The sequence below is a fragment of the Aythya ferina genome, assembly GCF_964211825.1.
Source record: "Aythya ferina genome assembly, contig: HAP1_SCAFFOLD_29, whole genome shotgun sequence".
NCBI lineage: Eukaryota > Metazoa > Chordata > Aves > Anseriformes > Anatidae > Aythya > Aythya ferina.
The window spans coordinates 1710150-1735652 of NW_028181463.1; the positions used below are offsets into that span (position 1 = coordinate 1710150).

The 25503-nt window shown below is 50.9% G+C and overlaps 2 protein-coding genes across 2 annotated transcripts; both read right to left on the reverse strand.

Annotated features, from left to right (window-relative positions):
• Positions 1-3779: 3779 nt before the first annotated feature.
• Positions 3780-4772, reverse strand: LOC311428088 (olfactory receptor 14C36-like; the record flags this gene model as incomplete). Its single annotated transcript, XM_084539646.1, has 1 exon — positions 3780-4772. One exon carries the CDS (start codon positions 4770-4772, stop codon positions 3780-3782), a length of 993 nt encoding a protein of 330 aa, XP_084395772.1.
• An 8364-nt stretch (positions 4773-13136) lies between these two features.
• On the reverse strand, positions 13137-22461 carry LOC311428089 (olfactory receptor 14C36-like; the record flags this gene model as incomplete). The annotated part of the gene is made up of 4 exons (XM_084539647.1): positions 13137-13275; positions 13713-13735; positions 17444-18360; positions 22422-22461. 4 exons carry the CDS (start codon positions 22459-22461, stop codon positions 13137-13139), a joined length of 1119 nt encoding a protein of 372 aa, XP_084395773.1.
• Positions 22462-25503: the final 3042 nt, after the last annotated feature.

The following is a 25503-nucleotide window of genomic DNA, read 5'->3' on the forward strand; positions in this document are numbered from 1 at the left end:
CAGGCTCATCCACCAATCCTTCTACTACACCATCGCCCCCGCCCCCTCCACTAGTGCCATTGCAGGCCTTTGCTATTATGCCCCCTGGTGACATGCCTTTTGACCCAGGCCCTATTGGCCTTGAAGAGGAGATAGATATGTTTTCTTCGATCTGGGAAGAATAGGATACATAAGGCCCGAAGGCCGAGTTCCTAGCAAGACATGTTGTTCCCACAACTAGCCCTGGAACTCTCTGGTGTTTGTAATCAAGAAAAGGAGTGGAAAATGGAGACTGTTAAGTCATGGAAGATATGGGAGCACTTCAACCAGGATTACCAACTCCAACTATGCTCCCCCATTCATGGACTTCAACAGTAATAGACTTAAAGGATTGTTTGTTACCATTTCTGATTGTACATATGTAAAGGCATATATAAAAGCAATGTTCTGTACGTTTAGAAAGTTCGATCTTCGTGTGTGCATCTTGGTAGAGCATAGACTCCCCAGACACCCAGCACTGTTTGCTTGCCTTTTATAAATATTACTAAATTCAGATTGAGTAAGACTTCATTTATAACAGGTGCTTTTGCCATTCCTTCCCTGTTAGACTCACTTCAACCTCCAGTGCAGTTATCTCTTGGGATGCCCCGTCATTCCAGAAATACATGTGCATTCTGCCTCTTTGTAGCTTGATGGCATCAGGGTACACTCTGCACCGGTGTCTAGTAGAGCCTGATACATTTGTGTGTCTGATGTGTCAGGCCATTAAATATACACAGTCCAGTAAACCCAATTGTCCCTTTCCTCTGTGCCCCCGCCTTGGCTGGAAGGAGGACCCCTCTAGTCTTGCTCATAGTATTCATTGCTGTGTCTGGTAGATGGCACACTGGAAAGCATGTCCCATCATGGCAGGGGAGACGTCACTGAGAGCCAAGGAATGCAATTCGGTGCAGGAGTTGGGGCCCACCAGAGACAAGGAGTCAAGGCAGTTGGGTGGGGGAGGCCAGCAGAAGCAGCCCAAGGGGTGGTGCTGCTGGTGAGGACACATTTGTGGCAGCAGCCTGAGTGGGCAGCAGCTGTGTGCAGGCGAGGGGAGGCCAGGAAGTGCGTGCCAAGAGCGCTCCTGCCAGCACAGACAAGGCCGGCGCTGAGGCCAAGGGCAGAGGCAGGCCCAGGGCAGGGGGCTGCAAGGGCCATGCTGAGCTCCCTGCCCCTGCAGCAGCCGCCCTGGCCCTCGGCAGATGTGCTGGCAGGCTGCAGGGAGGGGACGAATGCCCTGGGCCCCCTTCCTGCTCTGCCCAAGCCAGCAAGGGCCCAGAGTGGCTTCCTCTCCCCTGCCCCTGCAGCTCTGGGCTCCCTTCGCGCAGCCCTGGCTCTGCAGCACCAAGCCCTGCTGTAAGCCCTCCCCTGCATGCTGCCACCGCTCCCTGACGCTACTGTTGCCCTCTGCCGGGCACTGCCCAGCCCAGCCCAGCCCCTGCCCACCTCTCCCCACCTCCCTGCCCTCTCCCCAGCCAAGCCCAGCAGCCCAGACTGTGCTGTCCCCAGGGCAGTGCCCACCACAGGCTGCTGCAGGGCTCTGGGCACGGCCACCACAGCCCCAGCCCCTTGCAAGGCACCGCAGCTGCTGCCTCAAAGGCAGCTCTGGGCCTCCCCAGCAGTCCCCACGCTGGGGCCAGACCCGGCTCAAGAGATGGAGGTCTGTGAAGCTGCAGGAGCCCTGCTCTCTTGCCTGGCAGATCCCCAGCACACAGTGCCTGTGCCCCGCAGGGGCAGCCCCGCTTCCCAGGCCAGCACAAGAGGCCTGGCCCAGCCACAGAGCAGCTCCACATTCCTCTCCAGCATGCCATTTGCCATCAGACTAAGCACCATGGGGACAGTCCCAGGCCAGTCAAGGCCAGTTATTGTTTGCTGAGCCATGGCCAGCCAAGAAGGGAACTCCCAGTCCAGCACTACACTGAGCACTCTGAAATTCTGATCCACAGTGAAGGCCAGAAAAGCAAGAGGTCCGTTCATGCAGCAGTTCCTTGGGTATATTCCTTCCACCAGCTTTGGAAGAGCTGTGCAATGGAAGAGATGCCACTGTACAGACAGCAAGATACATGAGATCTGAAGACTTAGTTGAATGTGAAAGCACAAGAGAACAATGAGGAAGCCAAAGGGAGTAGCAGTGACAAGACCACGTCCTGCTGCTGGCCATGGCCATGGCTCCAGGCAAGCAGCAGCCCCAACCCGAAGGCAGCAGAGAGGCAGAGCCCAGCGGGCGGTGAGCCTCTTGGCCCTGAGCCCCTCCTGCATGCTGGGGCTGCTCCCCCAGAATCAGAGGAGATGGGAAGAGAGGGATACTGAGTCCAATGAATTTATGCTGTCTTCTTTATTGTCTGTACTTACAGAGGAAGCCTAGTTCAATATGATTGATTAGAAGACATAGTCAAAGTAAATAAATTACTTAATAAATTAAAACAATGTCAAAAGTTATGAAAATAATCAAAATGAAAAATGAAATGAAAATCTCTCGTCAGTTACTTAAAATAGAATGGTAGCATTTAAAGGATTATTATTGTTATTACAATATGATAATAATACTAAGTACAAAAAATGATATGATACAAATAACAATAATGTTAACAGCACTGATGCTTAAGAAGCACATATAGAAACAGTTTCCTCACTGCAACCTTGAGCTCCTGGTTCCTCATGCTGTAGATGAGGGGGTTCACTGCTGGAGGTGCCACTGAGTACAAAAGTGACACCACCAAGTCCAGAGATGGGGAAGAGATGGAAGCGGGCTTCAGGTAGGCAAACGTGGAAGTGCTGAGAAAGAGGAAGACCATGGCCAGGTGAGGGAGGCACGTGGAAAAGGCTTTGTGCCGGCCTTGTTCAGAGGGTATCCTCAGCATTGCCCTGAAGATTTGCACATAGGCTATAGGACAGCACAATGAAAACAAAAGAACCAAAGGCTAAAGAAATACTAAAACACAAGTGCCCCAGCAAGTGCTCCCCCAGCTCCTGAGGGGATAGGAAGAGGTGGCAGCTCAGACCAATGAATTTCTTCTGGATTCTTTATTGTGTTTACCTACACAGGAAGCCTGGTTCTATAGGTAAATCTTTAACAAGTAGGAGGTTAAGATTAATATTATTTATATCTGAAAAAATAGCTAGTGAAAATAACAGAATCACAGAATCACAGAATTTTCTAGGTTGGAAGAGACCTCAAGGTCATTGAGTCCAACCTCCAACCTAACGCTAACAGCCCTCCACTAAACCATATCCCTAAGCTCTACATCTAAGCGTCTTTTGAAGACTTCCAGGGATGGTGACTCCACCACTTCCCTGGGCAGCCTGTTCCAGTGTCTAACAACCTTTTCAGTAAAGAAGTTCTTCCTAACATCTAACGTAAAACTCCCCTGGCTAACAACACAGACAAATAAAAAGAAAAATAATGTATCTTAAAGTTTTCAAAAAATAGGTGTTTCTGATTATAAGCTTATTGTTATAGTCAACGAAGCTGAAGAATATGTATTCAATCAGTGTCCTCACTGCAACCGTTAGTTCCAGGTTCCTCATGTTTTAGATGAGTGGGTTCACTGCTGGAGGCACTGACGATGGGAAGAGATTGCAGTTGAAACTAATGAAATTGTCCCAGTTTCTTTATTGTCTTTATTTAAACAAGAATATCGATTGTAAAGGTATTTGAAATTATTGACTTCATAATAATAATAAGATAATAATTAGGAGGCTTAGAATAACATTAAATTAAAGCCACAAGATATAGTAAATAATAATAAAGAAAATTACTTTCAAGAATTTGCACTAAGAGTGTTTGTTTGCATAAATCCTATTAGTATTTTATGCACATTATTAATGCTGAAGGAAGAGGTATAAAATAGTTTCCTCACTGTATGTTTGAGCTGCTGGTTCCTCATGCTGTAAATGAGGGGATTCACTGCTGGAGGCAACACTGAGTATAGAACAGCCACCACCAGGTCCAGGGATGGGGAAGAGATGGAGGGGGGCCTCAGGTAGGCAAAAATGCCAGTGCTGACAAACAGGAAGACCACGGCCAGGTGAGGAAGGCATGTGGAAAAGGCTTTGTGCCGGGCCCGCTTAGAGGGCATCCTCAGCACTGCCCTGAAGATCTGCATGTAGGAGAAAACAATGAAAACAAAACAACCAAGGACTAAAGAAACACTAAACACAAGTGCCCCGACTTCCCTGAGGTAGGCATCTGAGCAGGAGAGCTTGAGGATTTGGGGGATTTCACAGAAGAACTGGTCCACAGCATTGCCGTGGCAGAGGGGAAGGGAAAATGTAGTGGCCATGTGCAGGACAGCATTGAGAAAGCCACTGCCCCAGGCAGCTGCTGCCATCTGGGCACAAGCTCTGCTGCCCACGAGGCTCCCATAGTGCAGGGGCTTGCAGATGGCAATGTAGCGGTCATAGGCCATGGCAGTGAGAAGAAAATATTCTGCTGCTATAAAGAAGAGAAAGAAAAAGACCTGAGCAGCACAGCCTTGATAGGGGATGGCCCTGGTGTCCCAGAGGGCATTGGCCATGGCTTTGGGCAGAGTGGTGGAGATGCAGCCCACGTCGAGGAGGGCGAGGTTGAGGAGGAAGAAGTACATGGGCGTGTGGAGGCGGTGGTTGCAGGCTACGGCGCTGAGGATGAGGCCGTTTCCCAGGAGGGCAGCCAGGTAGATGCCCAGGAAGAGCGCGAAGTGCAGGAGCTGCAGCTCGCGCGTGTCTGCGAATGCCAGCAGGAGGAACTCGCTCACAGAGCTGATGTTGGGCATTTGCTGTCCATACACATGCTTTCCTGGTAAAGAGCAAAATGCAGAAGAATGTTAAAACAGAGTTCTCTGAGGAAAACCTATTGTGTCTCTTACAGCACCCCGTAACCTGAGCCTCTCTCTTTGCACGAAAATCTTTTGGCATCTCTCCTGCTTGAGCTGTGGCTGGTGCTGGCTGAGAGTGGCACTGCGAGCAGGGGCTGCTGTAGGCTGCAGAGGAGTCCTCTCTGCTATACAGCAGGAAGGAATCAGGAACATGGGGGAAGCTCAAGTTCAGTTCACTGGTCAGATCAATGAGCTTTTCAGTGTTATTTCAAACAACTCCTCTGAATGCAGAGTTACACAGGCCACTGCCCACAAGTCGTGTTCTAACCTGCCCTCTGTTTGCTGTCTTTGAGCCGCAGGACCATCCAGCTCTGGAGTTTCCTTGAGAAGAAACTGGAGACAACTGAGAGCAGAGAAGCCCCAGTCCAAGTGCAGCTGGACAGAAACCTCACCTGAGGTGAAGTTCTCACACAGACAGAGCTTGGGAGCATCTCTTTGAGCTCTACCTTCTCTTCTACCCCCGCCTGCCGCACAGCCCATGGGCTGCAGGGGGAGAGGAGGCCAGGGAGGGGCTGCTCCAGGGGAAGGCGTCTGCACTGCAGGGCATGGCCGTGAGGTGCCCAAATCCCCCCTACCACGGCGTTTCTGCCAACAGCTCCTTCTGGCCGCCTGCCCCTCTCTCTGCTGCCTGCAGCTGTCCCTGCAGGGAGCTGCTGCTCTGCGCCCTCCTCTTCTTTCCCCCTGCCCGTGCTCACAGACCCCATCCCACTTGGCTGTGCTCAGCGCTGCCCTGCAGCACCCTGCCACCAACAGGGCCCTGCCAAGGGGCACCTCCATGGCTGCAGGAGTTACAGGGCAGCTGACAGAGAGCCCGGCATGGCCAGCCAGGGCACGGTGTTCTGGGCTGACCGGGGGCACCTGCCTTAGGGCACTCCAAGGGGCTTCTGCCAGACTTCTTCACCTCACACTGCAACCCAGCAGGACTCTCAAAGCCTACTGCATTGCCCACTGCCCTCCCAGAAACAAGACCCAGCACGAGACCCTTCCAGGATCTGCAGTTGCATGGCCCTGCAGCCAGACACTTACCTTGTCAAGGGCTGTGCATGTTTCTCCTGCAGGCAGCTCTCAGCATCCTCCCACTCCCAACTGCCTTCAGCCCCTCTCTCCTTTTCTTCTCTCTGTGTCTCTGCCTCTGTGTCTCTTTCCTGCTGTGCTGTGCAGAGGAGCTGCTCCTGGCCACAGCTGTCTCTCTGCACCACGGCCCTCTTGCCACGAGCTCTTTCTGTCCCACGAGCCCGGCCCAGCTCAGCAGCACAGCACCAGCCCAAGGCACTGCAATCACCCCTCTGGGGGCTTTGCTGATGAGCCCACGAACCTCAGGCACTCAGAGACAATTGAAGACATCTCTCCAGAAGTCCAAGTCAGAGGCAAGTTTCCTGCAGTGTCCCCCTGAGGGCCAGCACTGACACAGCCTCCCTTGGAGCTCGTTAGAGCAGAACCCTGGAGGCAGTGAGGACAAGGAGACAAAGGCAATGTGAAGGTGACACTGATGTGTAGGAAAAGTGGATGTGTGTCACCAAGCTCAAGGGCCAGGACTTGACATCCATCCCATTTTAAGGGGGATCCTTTCCCTTGACAGGTTGCTCAGGGCTCTTTGTGGGGCAGTAGGAGATGGGGATGTGCATGGCCAAGTGCAGGAGAATGGTACAACCCCTGCCTGGTTCATGGGTGGGGGCGAGAAGGCAATGAGGCCCTGGTGCTTTAACAATCAGCTGTCTCCTCTAAGGACTCAGTGGCAGAGACAACAGCCATAGCCATGAACACAAAGACCTGGGTCCTGCTGGGACTTTGAGCCTTGCCATAGCCCTTGCTCCTCTCCAAACCAGGATGGCCTAGAGAATCCCAGACCTGTACCTCTTCACTGGTTAGTTTTAGACACTTGTCCTTGTGATGTCATACCGGATCTGAGCTGAGTCTGATAACTCAGATCTTTTTGGTGGCCGTGCTCCTCATGAGGCAGCTCTGTAGGAAGCTGGTCTGGTTCCTCGTGAGGAAGCACCTCTGCTCATATGGCATCCCTTGTGGTGCCCAGGCCCTCCTTGTCCTGTGTACTCTGCAGTTTCCCAGTCTGCTCTGATATGTGGCGTTACTCTCCCTCTCGTTCAGGACTGGGCTCTTCTCCTTGTAAATGTCTAGATGTTTCTCTAGACAAAATCCTGTAGTTTCTCAAGCTCCCACCACACTGATGCTCTGTTCTGTCAGATGTTCCTGTCCGCAGGCAGACAGTTCAGCCTTCATGTGATTGTGCTGTCTCTGACAAGACAGCAGTATTGGGAGGTACAGGGGACACAGAATCACAGAGAATATTCTGGGTTGGAGGAGACCTCAAGATAATCGAGTCCAACCTCTGACCTAACACTAACAAGTCCTCCACTAAAACAATGTTTGGATAATACAGGAGTAACTGGCTAAATGGAATTGCAGCACAGTCACAGAAAGGTAGTGGGTGGAAGTCTTCCAGATTCTACTTTTTCTGTTCTTCATTCTCATGCATGCTGTCAGTTTCTCGGGAGCTGTGTCCTAAATATTATGGGGCTGTGCAGGACAAAGTTAGAAGGGCCAAAGCCCAGCTGGAGCTTAATCAATCCATTCCTGTCAAAGACAATAAACACTGCTTATATAAATACTTTAAATTAAAGAGGATTAAGAATCGTCATAAATTACTGGATGTGGGGGGAAACCTGGTGCCAAGAGATGAGGTAAAGGCTGAGGTACTTAATGCCTTCTTTGCCTCTGTTACTAGCAGCAAGACCAGTTGTTCCCCTGGTCACTTCTTCCTCCTCATGGCCAGTGCCTAACTTTTAGGGTGGTTTGTGTCTTTTTTTTTTTCTCTCCTGCTCTTTCCTACTGCCAAAGCAGGCTCCATCAGGGTAGAAACCACTCCTGAAGTAGGCATCCCAACCCAGCAGGCTCCTTGCGGCCTCTCAGCCAACCAGACACAAGTCACCTCAGCAGCACCTTCCAAGGCATGGACTTGCTGCTGGCCTTGCAGCTTCTTGGCTACACACAGACAAGCCTTGTGCCTGCTGCTGCCCACTCATGGACTCAAGCAGAAGGGACAGGACAACCCATATGGGGGTCTCCTTTCTGCCTGGGTCCTCCTGGCTCTGGAGGCAGAGGGGATCCCCCAGTCAGCATGCCAGGCAGGTGCCTTCTGCTGGCCTAGCAGGGCCACTGCCAGATGTCAGCCCAAAAGTGCAGCTCCCAGGGAGAAGTCAAGGCTGACCTGCCACCTCCAGACACAAGTGACCTCACAGACCCTTTCTGGGACACGTTCCTGCTGCTGCCCTATCAAGTGCAGAGACAGAAGTGACCTCACAGTCCCTGCCACAGTCACATTCCTCCTGCTGGGCCATGAGATCCTCAGGCATAGCTGACTGCTTTCTATTTCCCAAGGGACTAAGGCTCAACTTTCTGGGTTAGAGAGTAAACAAATGTTTACTGGGAAGGTTTGGTGTTCTTCTGTGTTTAGGGTATGGGCAGGCTCTGTAGTTTAGGTCATTTTTAGGTCTGCCTAGAAGCCTAGGGTTAAATAGAGTATTTTAATGCTAATATTAAGGAAAGGGATTAGGGTGATTAAAAGAGTAAATGTAATGGAAGGGGGCTATGGGGTGAGTTTTGCTTCAAGGGATACTTTGTGTTCAAGCTTTGGAGAAATGAATTCCTGTCAGAGTGTTGGAACAGCATTTAGATTTCGGGATTAAAACTACTGGTTAAAATAGTGTAAGGGCCATACATGACTGTACAAGTCAGTGTTGCTTCATAATCTACATTACATGATTCCTCTTACCTCTACAAAATCATTAATTGGCCATGCTCCTCTTGCCACCTGAAAATGTCACATCTCTCATGTCCAGGTTGCTCCTGACCTCCCCATATCTTACTGGGATCAGCTTTCTGATGACATCCATGACATAGGCAGTATATGTCTCACGTCTGTGGGCTATTCTGTTCTTCAGAGAGAAGTGGCATTGTAGTCAGGAGGGAAAAGGGCCTAAAGGAGCATCCTGCCCAGTATGCCCATCAGCTCTGCCTCTCTACAAAATTGCGCATCCTACCTACTAGTTTTGTTTCCAGAATAGCTTCCATGGATCTCGAGTTCTTTTTCCAGGCCCTCACAAATACTTCATTTTTGGATGTGTAGAGATGGAATAAGGAAAGCAATGCGCGGATAGACCTGAGCTTAGCAAGGGATGCAAAGAATAACAGGAAGAGATTCTAGAGATACATAGCTCAGAAAAGAAAGGCCAAGGAGAGTGTACCCCCTCTGATGGATGAGAAGGGTAAACTGGTAATGAGAGGCATGGAGAAGCCTGAGGGCCTCAACAACATTTTGGCTCAGTCTTCCCTGCCAATCAGGCTTCCCAAGTCTTTACTTTTCCTGAAGCCATGGGTGGAGGCTGGGAGGCAAAGTCCCACCTGCTCTTAGTGAAAAGCAGGTTTGAGACCACCTGAAGAAACTAAACAAGTACAAGTCTATGGGGCTTGATGACTTGCATCCCAGGGTCCTGAGGGAACTGGCTGATGTAGTTGCCAAGCCTCTCTCCATCATATTTGAAGATTCCTGAAGGTTGGGTGAAGTCCCTGGTGACCTGAAAAAGGAAAACATCACTCCCATTTTTAAAAAAGGATAGAAAGGAGGACCCAGGGAACTACCGAATGGTGAGCCTCACCTCTGTGCCTGGCAAGATCATGAAAAAGATCCTCCTGGAATCGGTGTCAAGGCACATGCAAGACAAAGAGGTGATCTCAGACAGCCAGCATGGCTTCTCCAGGGGGTAAATCTGGTAGCTTTCTACAATGGAGTGACTACAGCAGACAACAATGGAAGACAGACCACCTAATTGGATTTCTGTAATACATTTGACACTATCCCACATGACATCCTGATCTCCAAATTGGAGAGATACGCATTTGATGGGTGCACCATTCAGTGGATAAGGAGTTGGCCTGAAGGTCACACCGAGAGAGAAGTGGTCAATGGATCTATGTCCAAGTGGAGGCTGGTGATGAGTGGTGTACCTCAGGGGTCTGTCCTGGGACAGGTATTGTTTAATATCTTTATCAATGACATAGACAGTGGGGTCAAGTGCACCCTCAGCAAGTGTGCAGATGACACCAAGCTGAGTGGTGTAGTTAATGCAACAGAGGAAGGGATGCCACCCAAGTGGTTCTTGGAAAGCTTGAAATTTGGCCCCATGTGAACCTAAGCAGGTTCTATAAGTCCAAGTGCAAAGTGCTGCACCTGGGCCGGGGAAATCTCACAAAGGAGGATAGACTGGGATAAGAAGTGATTGACAGTAGCCCTGCAGAGAAGGACTTGGGGATTCTGCTGAACGAAAAGCTCGACATGAGCCAGCAGTGTGCCCTTGTAGCCCAGAAGGCCAACTGTATCCTGGGCTGCATCAGCAGAGGAGTGGCCAGCAGGTGGAGGCAGGTGATTCACCCCTTCTACTCTGTCCTTGTGAGGCTCCACTTGGAGTCCTGCATCCAGGACTGGGGCCGCCAGCACATGAAGGGTGTGGGTCTCTTAGAATGGGTCTAGAGGAAGGCCACGAAGATGATCAAGGGTCTGGAACACCTCTCCTATGAAGAAAGGCTGAGAGAGCTGGGGCTCTTCAGCCTGGAGAAGAAAAGGTTCCCGGGTGACCTCATCGCAGCCTTTCAGTACTTAAAGGGGGCTTATAAAAAAAATGGAGAGTGACTCTTGAAGTGGAGAGTGACTCCACTCTCCACTTCAAGAAAATCTTCAGCACTTGTTCTCGTGGGGGACTTCAACTTCCCTGACATATCCTGGAAGCACAACACAGCCCTGAGGAAGCAGTCTAGGAGGTTTCTGGAGAGCGTGGAAGATAGCTTCCTGACGCAGCTGGTTAGTGAACCTACCAGGGGTGGTGCCCCGCTAGACCTTCTCTTCACAAACAGAGAAGGACTGGTGGTGAATGTGATTGTCGGGAGCTGTCTTGGGCAGAGTGACCACGAAATGGTGGAGTTCACTATTCTTGGCAAGGCCAGGAAGGGGACCAGTAAAACCGCTGTATTGGACTTTCGGAGGGCTGACTTTGAGCTGCTCAGGACACTGGTTGGTGGAGTCCCTTGGGAGGCGGTTCTGAAGGGCAGAGGGGTCCAGGAAGGCTGGGCGCTCTTCAAGAGGGACATCTTAATGGCGCAGGAACGGTCTGTCCCCACGTGCCCAAAGACGAGCTGGCGGGGAAGAAGACCGGCCTGGCTCAACAGAGAATTGTGGCTTGATCTTAGGAGGAAAAAGAGGGTTTATAAGCTTTGGAAAAGTGGGCAGGCCACTAAGGAGGACTTTAAAGAAGTAGCGAGGCTGTGCAGGGACAAAATTAGGAAGGCCAAAGCTCATCTGGAGCTCAATCTGGCTACTGCCGTTAAAGATAACAAAAAACGTTTCTATAAATACATCAACACAAAAAGGAGGACTAAGGAGAATCTCCATCCTTTACTGGATGTGGGGGAAACTTAGTTACAAGAGATGAGGAAAAGGCGGAGGTGCTCAATGCCTTCTTTGCCTCAGTCTTTAGCGGCATTACCGGTTGTTCTCTGGATACCCAGTACCCTGAGCTGGTGAAAGGGGATGGGGAGCAGGATGTGGCCCTCACTATCCATGAAGAACTGGTTGGTGACCTGCTACGGCACTTGGATGTGCACAAGTCGATGGGGCCGGATGGGATCCACCCAAGTGTACTGAGAGAACTGGCAGAGGAGCTGGCCAAGCCACTATCCATCATTTATCAGCAGTCCTGGCGATCGGAGGAGGTCCCAGTTGACTGGCGGCTAGCAAACGTTACACCCATCTACAAGAAGGGCCGGAGAGCAGACCCAGGAAACTACAGGCCTGTCAGTTTGACCTCAGTGCCAGGAAAGCTCATGGAGCAGATCCTCCTGGGAGTCATCACGCAGCACTTGCAGGGCAGGCAGGCGATCAGGCCCAGTCAGCATGGGTTTATGAAAGGCAGGTCCTGCTTGACGAACCTGATCTCCTTCTATGACAAAGTGACGCGCGGGGTGGACGAGGGAAAGGCTGTGGATGTGGTCTACCTTGACTTCAGCAAGGCTTTTGACACCGTCTCCCACAGCATTCTCCTCAAGAAACTGGCTGCTCTTGGCTTGGACTGGCGCACGCTTCGTTGGGTTAGAAACTGGCTGGATAGCCGGGCCCAAAGAGTCGTGGTGAATGGAGCCAAGTCCAGTTGGAGGCCAGTCACTAGTGGCGTCCCCCAGGGCTCGGTGCTGGGGCCGGTCCTCTTTAATATCTTCATCGATGATCTGGACGAGGGCATTGAGTGCACCCTCAGTAAGTTCTCAGATGACACCAAGTTAGGTGCGTGTGTCGATCTGCTTGAGGGTAGGAAAGCTCTGCAGGAGGATCTGGATAGGCTGCACCGATGGGCTGAGGTCAACTGCATGAAGTTCAAGGCCAAGTGCCGGGTCCTCCACCTGGGGCGCAATAACCCCAAGCAGAGCTACAGGCTGGGAGATGAGTGGTTGGAGAGCTGCCAGGCAGAAAAGGACCTGGGAGTGATGGTGGATAGTCGGCTGAATATGAGCCAGCAGTGTGCTCAGGTGGCCAAGAAGGCCAACGGCATCCTGGCTTGTATCAGAAACAGTGTGGCCAGCAGGGCTAGGGAGGTGATCGTCCCCCTGTACTCGGCTCTGGTGAGGCCGCACCTCGAGTACTGTGTTCAGTTTTGGGCCCCTCGCTACAAGAAGGACATCGAGGTGCTTGAGCGGGTGCAGAGAAGGGTGACGAAGCTGGTGAGGGGCCTGGAGAACAAGTCCTACGAGGAGCGGCTGAGGGAGCTGGGCTTGTTCAGCCTGGAGAAGAGGAGGCTCAGGGGCGACCTTATCGCTCTTTTTAGGTACCTCAAGGGAGGCTGTAGCGAGGTGGGGGTTGGCCTGTTCTCCCACGTGCCTGGTGACAGGACGAGGGGGAATGGGTTTAAGTTGCGCCAGGGGAGTTTTAGGTTAGATGTTAGGAAGAACTTCTTCACTGAAAGGGTTGTGAGGCACTGGAACAGGCTGCCCAGGGAACTGGTGGAGTCACCATCCCTGGAAGTCTTCAAAAGACGTTTAGATGTAGAGCTTAGGGATATGGTTTAGTGGGGACTGTTGGCGTTAGGTCAGAGGTTGGACTCGATGATCTTGAGGTCTCTTCCAACCTAGAAATTCTTTGATTCTGTGATTCTGAGTTCAGCTTTAAAAAGTCCCAGGGTGTTCTGTGAGGGATCAAGAGCTGCATCAAGAGCTCTCTTTATGGTGGCACTTCCTGAAGTAGACAACTGGATTGATCTCAATGGGACTGCACCTCCTGCAGTGAGGCTGATGGTCGATGCAGGCCTGCAGAGGAATCTGGATCTGCCGGGAGATGTCAGGGGATCTGCAGGAACAATGTGCTCAGTGGGTAGCAATTAGGACCTCGTAAAATGAGTGACCATCCAAGGAATAATTTTTAGGTGTATTTTTTAAAGGGAAAAGTGAATCTGAGGAGTCTTTGTTCCAAACAGGTCTCTGCAATGCTGGGGGAGGAAGTGAAGAGACAGCAGGTGAAGGCCCATAAGACTGCAAAGGAACAGTGGAGACCCTCTTATAGGCTCCTGGGCCAGGTCTGGTGCAGCACTCACCTGCCCTTTGTGCCCTTAGAGATACCCCATGGTCCTGCCCAGCACTGACCTGTGCAGCTGAGCCATCAGGGCAGATGGAAAGGGGCTCAGCAGCAGAGATCCCCATGGACGTAGGTCTGGTGCCCAGCCTGAACAGCATGGGCAGGGGGGAGACCCCCGGGGATCCCAGGGCACCACAGCTCCTGGCTCTCACAGCAGCACCGACAGCTTGGGGCCCTGTGGGGAGCACAGGGCAGGAAGCAGCAATGGCTGACCAGGCCAGCATGGACACACTGCCCTGGGCAAGGCTCTCTGGGAGCAGGGATGGCCCTGGGGTAGAGCAGGGCAGCATTGCTGGGCCTGCACTGATGGGGAAAGGGCAAAGGGAAAGCTCTTTGTGCAGGCCCCTGCTCGGGGCAGGCTGCTCTGTAGCTGGGCCAGGCCTCTTGTGCTGGCCTGGGGAGCGGGGCTGGCCCTGCGGGGCACAGGCACTGTGTGCTGGGGATCTGCCAGGCAAGAGAGCAGGGCTCCTGCAGCTTCACGGACCTCCATCTCCTTGCAGCATAGCCAGCATCCTCCTTCCTCACCTGAACTAGCAACTAAACATGCATGAGCTGCCTGCTTCCTCCTCCTCTAGAGGGAGAGGAGGAAACACATCTGGAGGGAGAGGGGAAAGAACATAAAAACTCACAGAGAGATAGACACATGAGGAAGGGAAAGGAAAAGCAAAATGAAAGAAAAAGAAATTCCAACCCCAAACATAAGGAATATTTAGTAACTCATCAATACCCACAAGCAGACTGCTGTGCTGCCAGTCTCTGAGAAACTGATACCTTGTCTTAAAAAGATGACGCCAATATTTACTGCTGAGCACCATGTTGTGTCCCATGTGGACTGTCTAGAGCTCAAGTGCTCAGTCTGGTGTGAGCAGGCAGAGGAGAGCTCTGCAGCCCCAGGGCACCGGGCACCACAGCCCCCTCACTCTGCAGAGCAGCACCGCCAGCTGGGGCTGGGGCTGGGGCTGGGGCTGGGGCTGAGAGGGTGCTTCCCCTGAGTGTCTGCTAGGCCAGCTTCAGGCTCATGGCTTCTAGATACGAATGTGATCCCCACTGTGCACTAGGAGCTGAGAGACCACCAACAGGCATGGGGCTGGAACATTGCCTGCAAGGTCCCTCCTGCCCTAGCACCTCCCACGACTGGCACGGAACTGGCTCCTGTGTGTCAGAGAGGCTGGGAGCCCAGCAGGTGTGCCATGAGCTTGGAGGATCACAACCAGCTCACTTCTACCTGGGCAGGTCCTGACCCAAAAAGGGGGTGTTTTGTAGGTGTGGCATTATAAGCTCAGTGGTGCATCAGAAACACTAAGTCCAGCAGGAAGCTAATGGCTGTTAAATGGCCTGTGAGGTGACTGCTTTCTGAAGTAGCTGACAGGTCACCCTTGACTCCTGGCTGGGATCTGTGCCTTTAGGCTCACATCTGCCAGTGTCCATGGTAGGGCAGCAGAAGGCACTTGCTGTGCATGTAGTTTCGGAGATCGGCTCTTTCTAAGTACCTGGTAGGCCCCATAGTGGAAGAGGTCTTGGATAGGGGTTGTCATGTCAGAGGTGTCAGCTTTTGCCTGAAGTCATCCTTTAGGACTGCTTTCAGTTTTCTACACAGAGGGGGCCACTGCCTCCAAGACGCTTGGGGCAAACTGAACCATGCATGAGGGTTTGGAAAAAAGATAGCCTGGGTGCACAGAAGCCATTCCGTATCCAGAAGTTGGAGGCAGAAAACAAAATTTTGGGGTGGTACAAGAACTGCTGGGCGTATTGTGCAGGGTTCACCTACAGCCTTTGTGTTCTTTTCCATCCTGACTTAGGTGCCACGTCAGTCTCAAGAAAGGAGTAGTCAACAGATATGAGAAAGATACTCTGAGATCATGAAAGCCATCAGAAAGCTGCCCCTAGGAAGATGACTGATATGGGGAAGTCAGGAGAAGCCTGGCAAGGAGACATGTAAGATTTGAGGGAGGGAAGAGGAGTTTGGCCAGCAGAAATTAATGATTTCTGTGAGGTTAGAACGTTCAGGTAATGTTGATTCTGCTGTAACACTGACTTCAAACAGTCATGTAAGGCCTTTCCCTTATTTTAACGAGTGATATTAATCCCTAAAGCTAAATGCTACTCTACACCCTGACAGGAATTCACTACTCTTATGCCTGACCTCAAAGTATCCCTTCAAGACAAAACGCAGCCCATAGCCGCTTTCCCTTACCTTTACTCTCTTGCTTACCCTGATCTGATCAGCTTGTGGGCCACAAGGAGGAGATGGGTGGGGATGCTCTGAGGAGCTCAGCTCTGCCTCAGCATCTCCTGCCCCAGCAGGAGGAATGTGACTGTGGCAGGGACTGTGAGGTCACTTCTGTCTCTGCACTTGATAGGGCAGCAGCAGGAACGTGTCACGCAAAGGGACTGTGAGGTCACTTGTGTCTGTATGTGACAGGTCACCTTGACTTCTCCCTGGGAGCTGCACTTTTGGGCTGACATCTGGCAGTGGCCCTGCTAGGCCAGCAGAAGGCACCTGCTTGGCATGCTGACTGTTGGCATTGCTTCCTTGCAACACTGTGCAGGGCTGCGGAGGTGTCAAAATGAAGTTCTACTAATAGCATCACAGTACCCATCACATCTCACAGACCCCAAGACTAGCCCTGAGCCAGACACGGGTGTGCATGGTCTCTTCTCCCAGTGGCCGTGGTCAGGCATTGGCCCTTCTGATTCACTAAAAACAACCAAGATTTTTCTCAGCACAGTGCTTTGCCTGTCTGTAACCATGGCCTCCAATGATCTGTCCTAACAAGGCCCTGGGGAGGCTTTGTTAGTAACAGCCCTCAGCGGCGCCCATTAATACTCCAAGTCATTTCAAGTTTTCCTTCTGACTTGAGAAACTAAAGTGGTTACATCACTCTCCTCTCAGTACCTGAGCCAAGTACAGGGGGACAATCACTTCCCTGGACCTGCTGGTCACACTGCTTCTTATGCAAGCCAGGATGCCGTTGGCCTTCTTGGCCACCTGAGCACACTACTGGCTCATATTCAGCCAACTACCAACCAGTACTCCCATTTCCTTCTCTGCCAGGCAGATTTCCAACCACTCATCTCCCAGCCTGTAGCTCTGCTTAGGGTTATTGCGGCCCAGGTGAGGAACCCGGCACTAGAACCCCAGAAAACAGAAGAGCAGGGAGCAACCTCTTGGCTATGTTCCTGGCAGCAGCTTTGGAGAGGCGTCCAGGTTTCTGGGTTTGCCCAGAGCAAGACCCTCCTGTTACTGTTGTGCTTGCAGGGAGGCAGCTGTGACCCAGGGTTGCACAGTGCCTGCTGCTGCCTGCAGCCACAGGGATGCCACTGAAGAGAAAACAGGTCTGTCACCAAGGTACATGAGATCTGAAAGCTTGTCGAAATAAAAGAGCACAGGAGAACACACTGGAAGCCAGAAGAGAGCAGCAGTGAAAAGGCCACGTCCTGCTGCTGGCCATGGCCATGGCTCCAGGAAAGCAGCAGCCCCCACCCAAACTCCATGTAGCAGCTGAGCTCTTAGCCCTGAGACCCTCCTGTGTGCTGGGGCTCCTCCCCCAGCTCCTGAGTGTATGGGAAGAGATGGCAGCTGATAACAGTGTAGTTCTGATGTGTTGTTTTATTTACTTTTTTATTGTGTTTCTCTACATAACCTGATTCTTTCAGTAATTAGATGACTGGGTATGATGACTGAGTAGATGACTGTAAATGAAAAAATAAAAATAAGAAAATCAGGTAGCAGGTTAACGATAACATAATTTAAATCAGAACAAATAATTTGTAGAAAATATTTATAGAGTAGTAACAAAAATTTTCCTCACAGTTCCTGAAATAATCAGGGAACTCACAGACATTGATTGCAAAGAAACACGTATCCAAAGAGTTTCCTTACTGCAACCTTGAACTCCTGGTTCCTCATGCTGTAGATGAGGGGGTTCAGTGCTGGAGGCACCACGGAGTACAGAAATGACACCACCAGGTCCAGGGATGGAGAGGAAATGGAGGGGGGCTTCAGGTAGGCAAACACGGCAGTGCTGACAAACAGGGAGACCACGGCCAGGTGAGGGAGGCACGTGGAAAAGGCTTTGTGCCGGCCCTGAGAAGACGGCATCCTCAGCACTGCCCTGAGGATCTGCACATAGGATAACATGATGAAAACAAAGCAACAAAATGTTAAAGAAACGCTAAAAACTAGTGCCTCAACTTCCCTGAGGTAGGCATCTGAGCAGGAGAGCTTGAGGATGTGGGGGATCTCACAGAAGAACTGGTCCACAGCATTGCCTTGGCAGAGGGGCAGGGAAAATGTAGTGGCCATGTGTAGGACAGCATTGAGAAAGCCACTGCCCCAGGCAGCTGCTGCCATCTGGGCACAAGCTCTGCTGCCCAGGAGGTTCCTGTAGTGCAGGGGCTTGCAGATGGCAACGTAGCGGTCGTAGGCCATGACAGTGAGTAGATAGTACTCTGAGCCAAAGAAGAAGACAAAAAAGAGAACTTGAGCAGCACATCCTTGATAGGAGATGGTCCTGGTGTCCCAGAGGGCATTGGCCATGGCTTTGGGCAGAGTGGTGGAGATGCAGCCCACGTCGAGGAGGGCGAGGTTGAGGAGGAAGAAGTACATGGGGGTGTGGAGGTGGTGGTCACAGGCTATGGCACTGAGGATGAGGCCGTTGCCCAGGAGGGCAGCCAGGTAGATGCCCAGGAAGAGCGCAAAGTGCAGAAGCTGCAGCTCGCGTGTGTCTGCGAATGCCAGCAGGAGGAACTCACTCACAGAGCTGATGTTGGGCATTTCCTGCTTCTGGTCATGAGTTCCTGCACAAGGAACAGAAAAACACTGAGAGTTTATCAGAGTTATCTTAATAGAGTTGTCTTACAAAAAAAATAAAAAAATAATAATTCTTTTATGACTTAATTTCACATTTCAGAGGAAACTCATTCCATTTTGCATTTAATCCATCCCAAATAATTCTCCACTTCCATTCAGACTTTTGACAGGTCCTTTTCATGAGTTCTGGCTGGTGCTGCTAGAGGGTGTCACTGAGAGCATGGGACTTGCTGTGGGCAATGCGGGAGTCAGTCCTGCGCTAAGCTACTGGTAAAGATCATATAGTGATTTTTATTTTGTCTCTTTTGTGCTAGCAGCCCCACTGTACTCAAAGTAAAACCTTGTGTGTCATCAACGTGGTGATGGCTTCAGTGCAGTGTCCTTGGAGAGCACATCAAGTCTGTGTGTTAGTCCTAGTGTCAACTGCCCTGTGCTGGTGTCTCTTTGACCTACTGGACAATTGCACTCCTGTGTTTGCCTGAAACAAACCAGGATACTGCTGAGAGCAGAGACATCCAGGCTTAAAGTGCCCATCTCCAGACCCCTCACCCTGTCCCTGTACTCCCCTTCCCCCAAGCACACCGAGGGCTCACGCCATGGGCATGTGAAACCCCCATCCCCAGCCAGCCTGGGAACAAGACCAGCAGCAGCACGGCCAGCTGGAGAAGCCAGGAGGAATGCCAGCGTGCTTCTGCCAGGGGAGGCAAAGCCAGGGAGGGACAGACGGACACTCAGCAGACCCTCCTGTGCTGCAGCTCTGCCTGCAGAAGAGGCAGCTCCTGCTCATTGCAAATGCTGTTTGCTCTGCTTTGGCCTGCAAACACCTCTCAAAGACAGAGGATATCAGGGGGGTTCTAGCTCCAAAAAATCAGCGAGGATAAAACCTGGGAGTACCACAATATGATGTTGGTGCAGTCCGTGAGATGAGGTTTGGGAAGGTACTTTACAAATTTCATCACTGACATATCAATTTCTCCTATGCTCCAGGAGTCTCAGTCTCCTGTACAACCCTGAAAATTCATTACCATGAAACCTTCGTCCACTCCACTGCAGAAATATGAATACACTGACTGAAAAAAAACGTCTTGCTTTTCAGGTAGTCCCTGCCCTGGTCTTTCTCTTGAAAAAAACAATTTTAAATGCCATTCTCTAATGCATTTTCTACTCATTTCTGGAGAAACAGAGAGACCCACCCTGACAGATGCTATCAGCCATCGGATGTGCCAGCTGTAGAAGACCCCTCTGGCAACCCCACCTGCAGTGCCCTGCTGCCAGAGCCTCATGGTGTCAAGAGCCTGCAGATGTGTCCTGCCACACGCTGCCCTCTGTTGTTGCGCTCCTCAGTGCCTCCAAGCCCTCTCTCCTTCTCTCCTGTCTGCCTGCCAGCTGCGGTCAGAGCCCCCAGCCCTGCTGCGCTGTGCAGAGGAGCTGCTCCTGGGCACAGCTGTCTCTCTTCAGCGCTTGCCAGGAGCTCCCCTTGTGCCCAAGAGCCCGGCCCAGCTCAGCAGCACAGCACCCGACCATGGCATTGCTTGCTCTGTGCCCTTGGGCTCCCTCGAGTTGTCCCCAAGGCCTCAGGGCTGACAGCTCCCCAAGGCAGCAGGGTCTCTGCTGGGGTGTGGTGGTTGAAGCAGACTGAAGGCATCACCGACTGCTTCTCTCTGTAGATGTCAGAGACTGATTTTTTAAAGTGTGATTTTTGCTGTTGGACTGTGGTTGTCAAACATGAGTACAAATGTTTCCCTCCCTTAACCCCTATTCTGTTCCCACTGCATGGCAGGACACCTCAGCCACGACTGACAGGGATCATTTCACCATTCTGAATGTGTCCTAACAAGAGAGGGGGGAACTGAATACTCTAAAAGGTTTTCCAAGAAGGAAATTGGACACTAAGACATCACTTGTTGATATTTCCCAGTAATCCACATGGAAGATCCTCTACTGATACACAAATCTCTTCTTCCTCTCTCACATGACCAGCATGGAGACTGGGACGTGGAACACCCTCAACACTGTGCTTGTGCCTGCCACCAAACACCTGCAGATGTAGTGCTTCCTTCTGGGGACCATGCCCTACAGTCAGCCCTGGGCTGTATGCCATCCCCATTGTCTGCAAAGCTCGAGAAGTGGAAGGTCTGACTCCAGAAGGCAGCTGTACCTGAACCAGGGGAATTTCTCTCATGTACACTAATTCCTTCTCCTCCTCCCAGCTACTGTTCTGTGGCCCCAGTGTCATAGAAACCTCTTGTACTGTTTTGCCCCATTGCTGGAGCTGTCCTGCAGTGCCACAGTGATACTCATGGTCTTTCATTTCATAATCTACATTTTGGATCCAGTCTTCCTCTTCCCTCTCATGCAGTTTTCAGGTGTGTGTGTGTCCTGTGTTGGCAGGCCCAAAGCCTTATCCACCTGCTCTTCTGTCCACACAAGTGTCACTGTTTTCTATGATACTGCCATCACAGTCTGTGTGAAGCCCATGAAAGCCCTCATCAGAGATTTTAATGAAACCCTTTGCCAAGCAAACATCATCGTCCTGGTCATTCCTCAGGTTGCCTAGAGGTGGTGTGGTAAGGATGAGAGAGGTGCTGGTGGAGCTGCAGATGTTGTTATAAGACCTCTCTCAAAGACCATGGAAAAGCCAGATATAGGAGAGACGTTGCTCAGGATTTGGAAAAGGCAGAGGTAAAAGGTATCTTCTACAAGAAGGGTAAAGAGAAGGATGATTAAGACTAACTAAGGATTGATGAAAATGCCAGCCTTAAACCTAGCTCTCTAACCAAACCTAAATTAAAAACCTCAAAACTTGTCCTTATCCCAGACCTTGAGAAGGCACCTTGAACAGAACGTTAGTCCCTCACTTGAAGCCTTTGCCATTCCCTTAACCCTGGAGGGTGACCTCTACTTTCTAAACATTAACCTGATCATCTAATCCCCAAAGCCCTCCACCATGCACACAGCACGTCTCATCCTCAACCCCACTGCTATCCCTAACTTCAGCTGCTTGTCCCCTTGGGATAGGGTAGGGACTGTGAGGTCCTGCAGCAGTCCCATGGCATTGAAAGAGGCATGTGAGGTGACAGGCATGTGATCAGATCAGAAGTCACAAGGAGGAGCTGGCTGGGAATGCTGGGATGAGGTCAGGTGTGCCTCAGGATGTGCTGGGCCTCCAGGAGGCCCATGGCTGTGAAGGAGGCTGGGAGGTCACTTCTGTCCGTGGAGCTGACGGACCTGCAGGAGGAATGGGGTACAGATAGGGACCGTAAATGGCAGAAGCATGCACAAGGCATTGAAGATGATGGTGAGGCACCTTCTGTTCTGGTCAGGTGAGAGACCACAGGAAGGCTGATGGCATGGGAGTCATGCTTGAGGTATAGCTCGTGAGACCATAGAATGAGAGAATGGCTCCTGTTGGAAGGGACCTTAGAGGCATCTAGTTCCAAGCCCCGGTCCATGGACGCCATAAGCAGGGATGCCCCCCTTGAGATCAGGTAGCCCAGGGCCTCATCTCACATGCTCTTGATCAGTTCCAAGGATGGGGCATCCCTAAGGTCTCTCAGCAACCTGTTCCAGTGCTTCAACAGCCTCTGGGTGAAGAGTTTCCTCCTAATCTCTAGTCTAAATCTCTAGTCTTTTACTTTAAAAACATTTCCCTCTTGTCCTGTCATACGACTGAGCAAAGAGTCACTCTCCATCTTTTCTAGAAGTCTCCTTTGAGTGCTGAAAGGCCACAAAGAGGTCACCCTGGAGCCTTCTCTTCTGCAGAATGATCAGCCACCAAGTATGATGGAGAGAGGCTTGGCAACTACATCAGCCAGTTCCCTCAGGACCCTGGGATGCATGTCATCAGGCCCCATAGACATGTACCTGTTTAGTGTCATCAGGTGGTCTTGGACCTGCTCTTCACTCCCACCAGGTGGGACTTTCCACCCCCAGCCTCCATCTACACGTTCAGGGAAATGAAAGACTTGGGAAGCCTGACTGACAGAGAAGGTTGAGGGAAAGATGTTGAGTCCCCCAGCCTTCTCCATGTCTGTCATTACCAGTGTACCCTTCTTATCCATCAGAGAGGGTACACTCTCCTTGGCCATTCTTTTCTGAGCAGTGTATCTTTAGAATCCCTTCCTATTATTCCTTGCATCCCTTGAGAAGATCAGTTCCATCCGTGCCTTAACTTTCCTTATTCTCTCGCTGCATATCCAAAACAGAACCGTGCATGAGAGAAAAAAATTAACCCTGATTCCACAAAAGCCATTCTGGAAACAAAACTTGTAGGAAATGCATTTTTGTGCAGAGCTGATGTGCACATTGTGCAGGATGCTCCTAAGGATCTTTGTGTCCTTTTCTCTTCTAACTACCATGCCACTACTCTCAAAAATAGAGTAGCCAACAGAGGTGAGAAAGATACTCTGCGATTGTGAATGTCATCAGAAAGCTGATCCCAAAAAGACATGGGGAGGTCAAGAGCAGCCTGGACAAGAGAGATATGATATTTTGGGGTGGGAAGAAGAGCTTGGCCAGCAGAAACTTATGATTTCATAGACGTAAGAGGGTTTATGTAATGTGGATGCTGTGGTAACACTGACTTAAACTAGTCACATATAGCCCTTACATGAGCCAGTAATTTTAATGCCTAAACCTAAATGCTACTACAATACACTGAAAGGAAACTTTTTTTTTTTTTTTTTTTTTCTCTTCCTAACCCTAATGCCTTCCCTTAACACTAACATGAAAATGCTTTATTTAACCCTAGACTCATTGACAGACCTAAAAACCCTAAACTGTACAGCTTGTCCATATCTTAACCACAGACCTGACACCACTAGCAGGACAACACACACTCTCACAAAAGCTTTGCTTAGTGTCTACGCCAGAAAGAGAAAAACAGGTACCTAGGGGGCAAGAGAGAGGTCAGCTCTACCTCAGGATCTCATGGCCCAGCAGGAGGAAAGTGACTGTGGCAGTGACTGTCTCTGTTGTTGATAGGGCAGCAGCAGGAACGTGTCACAGAAAGGGACTGTGAGGTCACTTGTGTCTGGAGGTGGCAGGTCAGCCTTGCCTTCTCCCTGTCTTGGTGTAAGCACTGCTCTGCAACAATTAAAACATCAGCATTTTATCAGCACTCTTCTCATCCTAAGCCAAAACATAGCATTCTACCAGCTACTAGGAGGAAAATTAACTCTGTCCTAACTGAAACCAGGATAGTGAAGAAGGCATTAAACGTCTCTGCTTTGGCTATATCATTGTCTGTGAGGAGACATTCCCCATCAAGTAGTGGACCTATGTTTACTTCGGTCCTCCTTTTTCTGTTCACATATCCAAAAAAACACCTTTTATTGTCTCCCACAGATGTGGCCAGCTTCAACTCTAGTTAGGCTTTGGACCAACAAATTTTCTCCCTACAAACATGAACAGCATCCCTGTACTCCTTCCTCGTCACCTGACCCTCCTTCCAGCAGCTGTACATGTTATTTTTCTGTCTAAGCTCCAGTAGAAGATCCCTTGTCAGCCAGGCTGGTCTTCTGCCCTGCCTGCCTGCCTTCCGATATTTTGGAATAGCCTGATCTTGTGCTTTGAGGAGGCAGTGCTTAAAGATTGACCTGAAACACTGATGGACTGCAATGCCTTCAAAAGCAGCTACCCAGGGGACCTTGCTGACTAGTTCCCTGAGCAGCCTGAAGTCTGCTTTGCCCATATCCAGGGCTGAAATACTGGTGGCAGTTTTCCTTCTGTTGCCATAAATTCTAAACTGAACCACTTCATGATCACTATGACTGAGACGGGCACCAATTGCCACATCTCCCACAACACCCTCTCTGTTCTCCAGTAACAGATGAAGGAGGGCACCTTTCCTAGTTGGCTCCCTTAGCACCTGCACCAAGAAGAGATCATCTAGGTGCTTTATGAACTTCCTGGACTGGCTTGTGTCAGCTGTGTGGTGATCCCAGTTGACGTCGGGCAAGTTGAAATCTCCCATAAGGACAAGGGAGTTGATCTCAAGGCATCTCTTAGTTCTGCAAAGAATAATTCATCGGCATTGTCATCCTGGCCGGGTGGTGTGTAATAGATTCCCACAACGGCATCCCATTTATCTGTTCATCCCTTATAGTTGATAAGGCAGCTCCAGGAATGTGTCACAGAAAGGGATGGTGAGGTCACTTCTGCTTGAAGTAGGTGGCAGGTCAGCCTTGAGTTCTCCCTGGGAGCTGCACTTTTGGGCTGACATCTGGCAGTGGCCCTGCTAGGCCAGCAGAAGGCACCAGTTTGGCATGCTGACAGGGGGATTCCCTCTGCCTACACACCTAGGAGGACCCAGGCAGAAAGAAGGCCCCAACATGGGTTGTCCTGTCCCTTCTGCTTGAGTCCATGACTGCACAGCAGCAGGCACAAGGCTTGGCTGTGTGTAGCCAAGAAGCTGCAAGGCCAGCAGCAGGCCCATGGCTTGGAGGTGACTTGGAGGTGGAGTCCCATGGCTGCTGAGGTGACTTTTGTCTGGTTGGCTGAGGCCGCAAGGAGCCTGCTGGGTTGGGATGCCTACTTCAGGAGTGGTTTCCAACCTGATGGAGCTTTCTTTGGTTGTAGAAAAGAGCAGGAGAGAAAAAAAAATGCAACAAAGTGCTGTGGAAGGTTGGCACTGGCTACAAGGAGGAAGAAATGTCCCTCAAAGGGTTGTGCTGTGGTGCCAAAAGTAACCCCCTTATCAGACCATGGCTTCATGTTTCAAGGAACAGCTGGTGAGGGTTGAGGAGACATGGGTGAAATCAAGGGATGAGAGCAACGTGGTGAACTGAGATGGGTGTCCTTTTCCCTACTGACTACAATACTACTTCTGTCTCAAGAACAGAGTAGCCAGCAGAGTGAGACGGATACTCTGATATCACGAAAGCCATCAGAAAGCTGATCCCAATAAGAAAACCAATATGAGTATGACAGGAGAAGCCTGGCCACCTGCTTGGCATGCTGACTGTGGGATCCCCTCTGCCTCCAGACCCAGTAGGACCCAGGCAGAAAGAGGTCAAAGGTTGGACTGGATGATCTAGAGGTCTCTTCCAACCTAGAAATTCTGTGTGTGTGTGTGTCTGTGTGTGAAGACCCCCATATGGGTTGTCCTGTCCCTTCTGCTTGAGTCCATG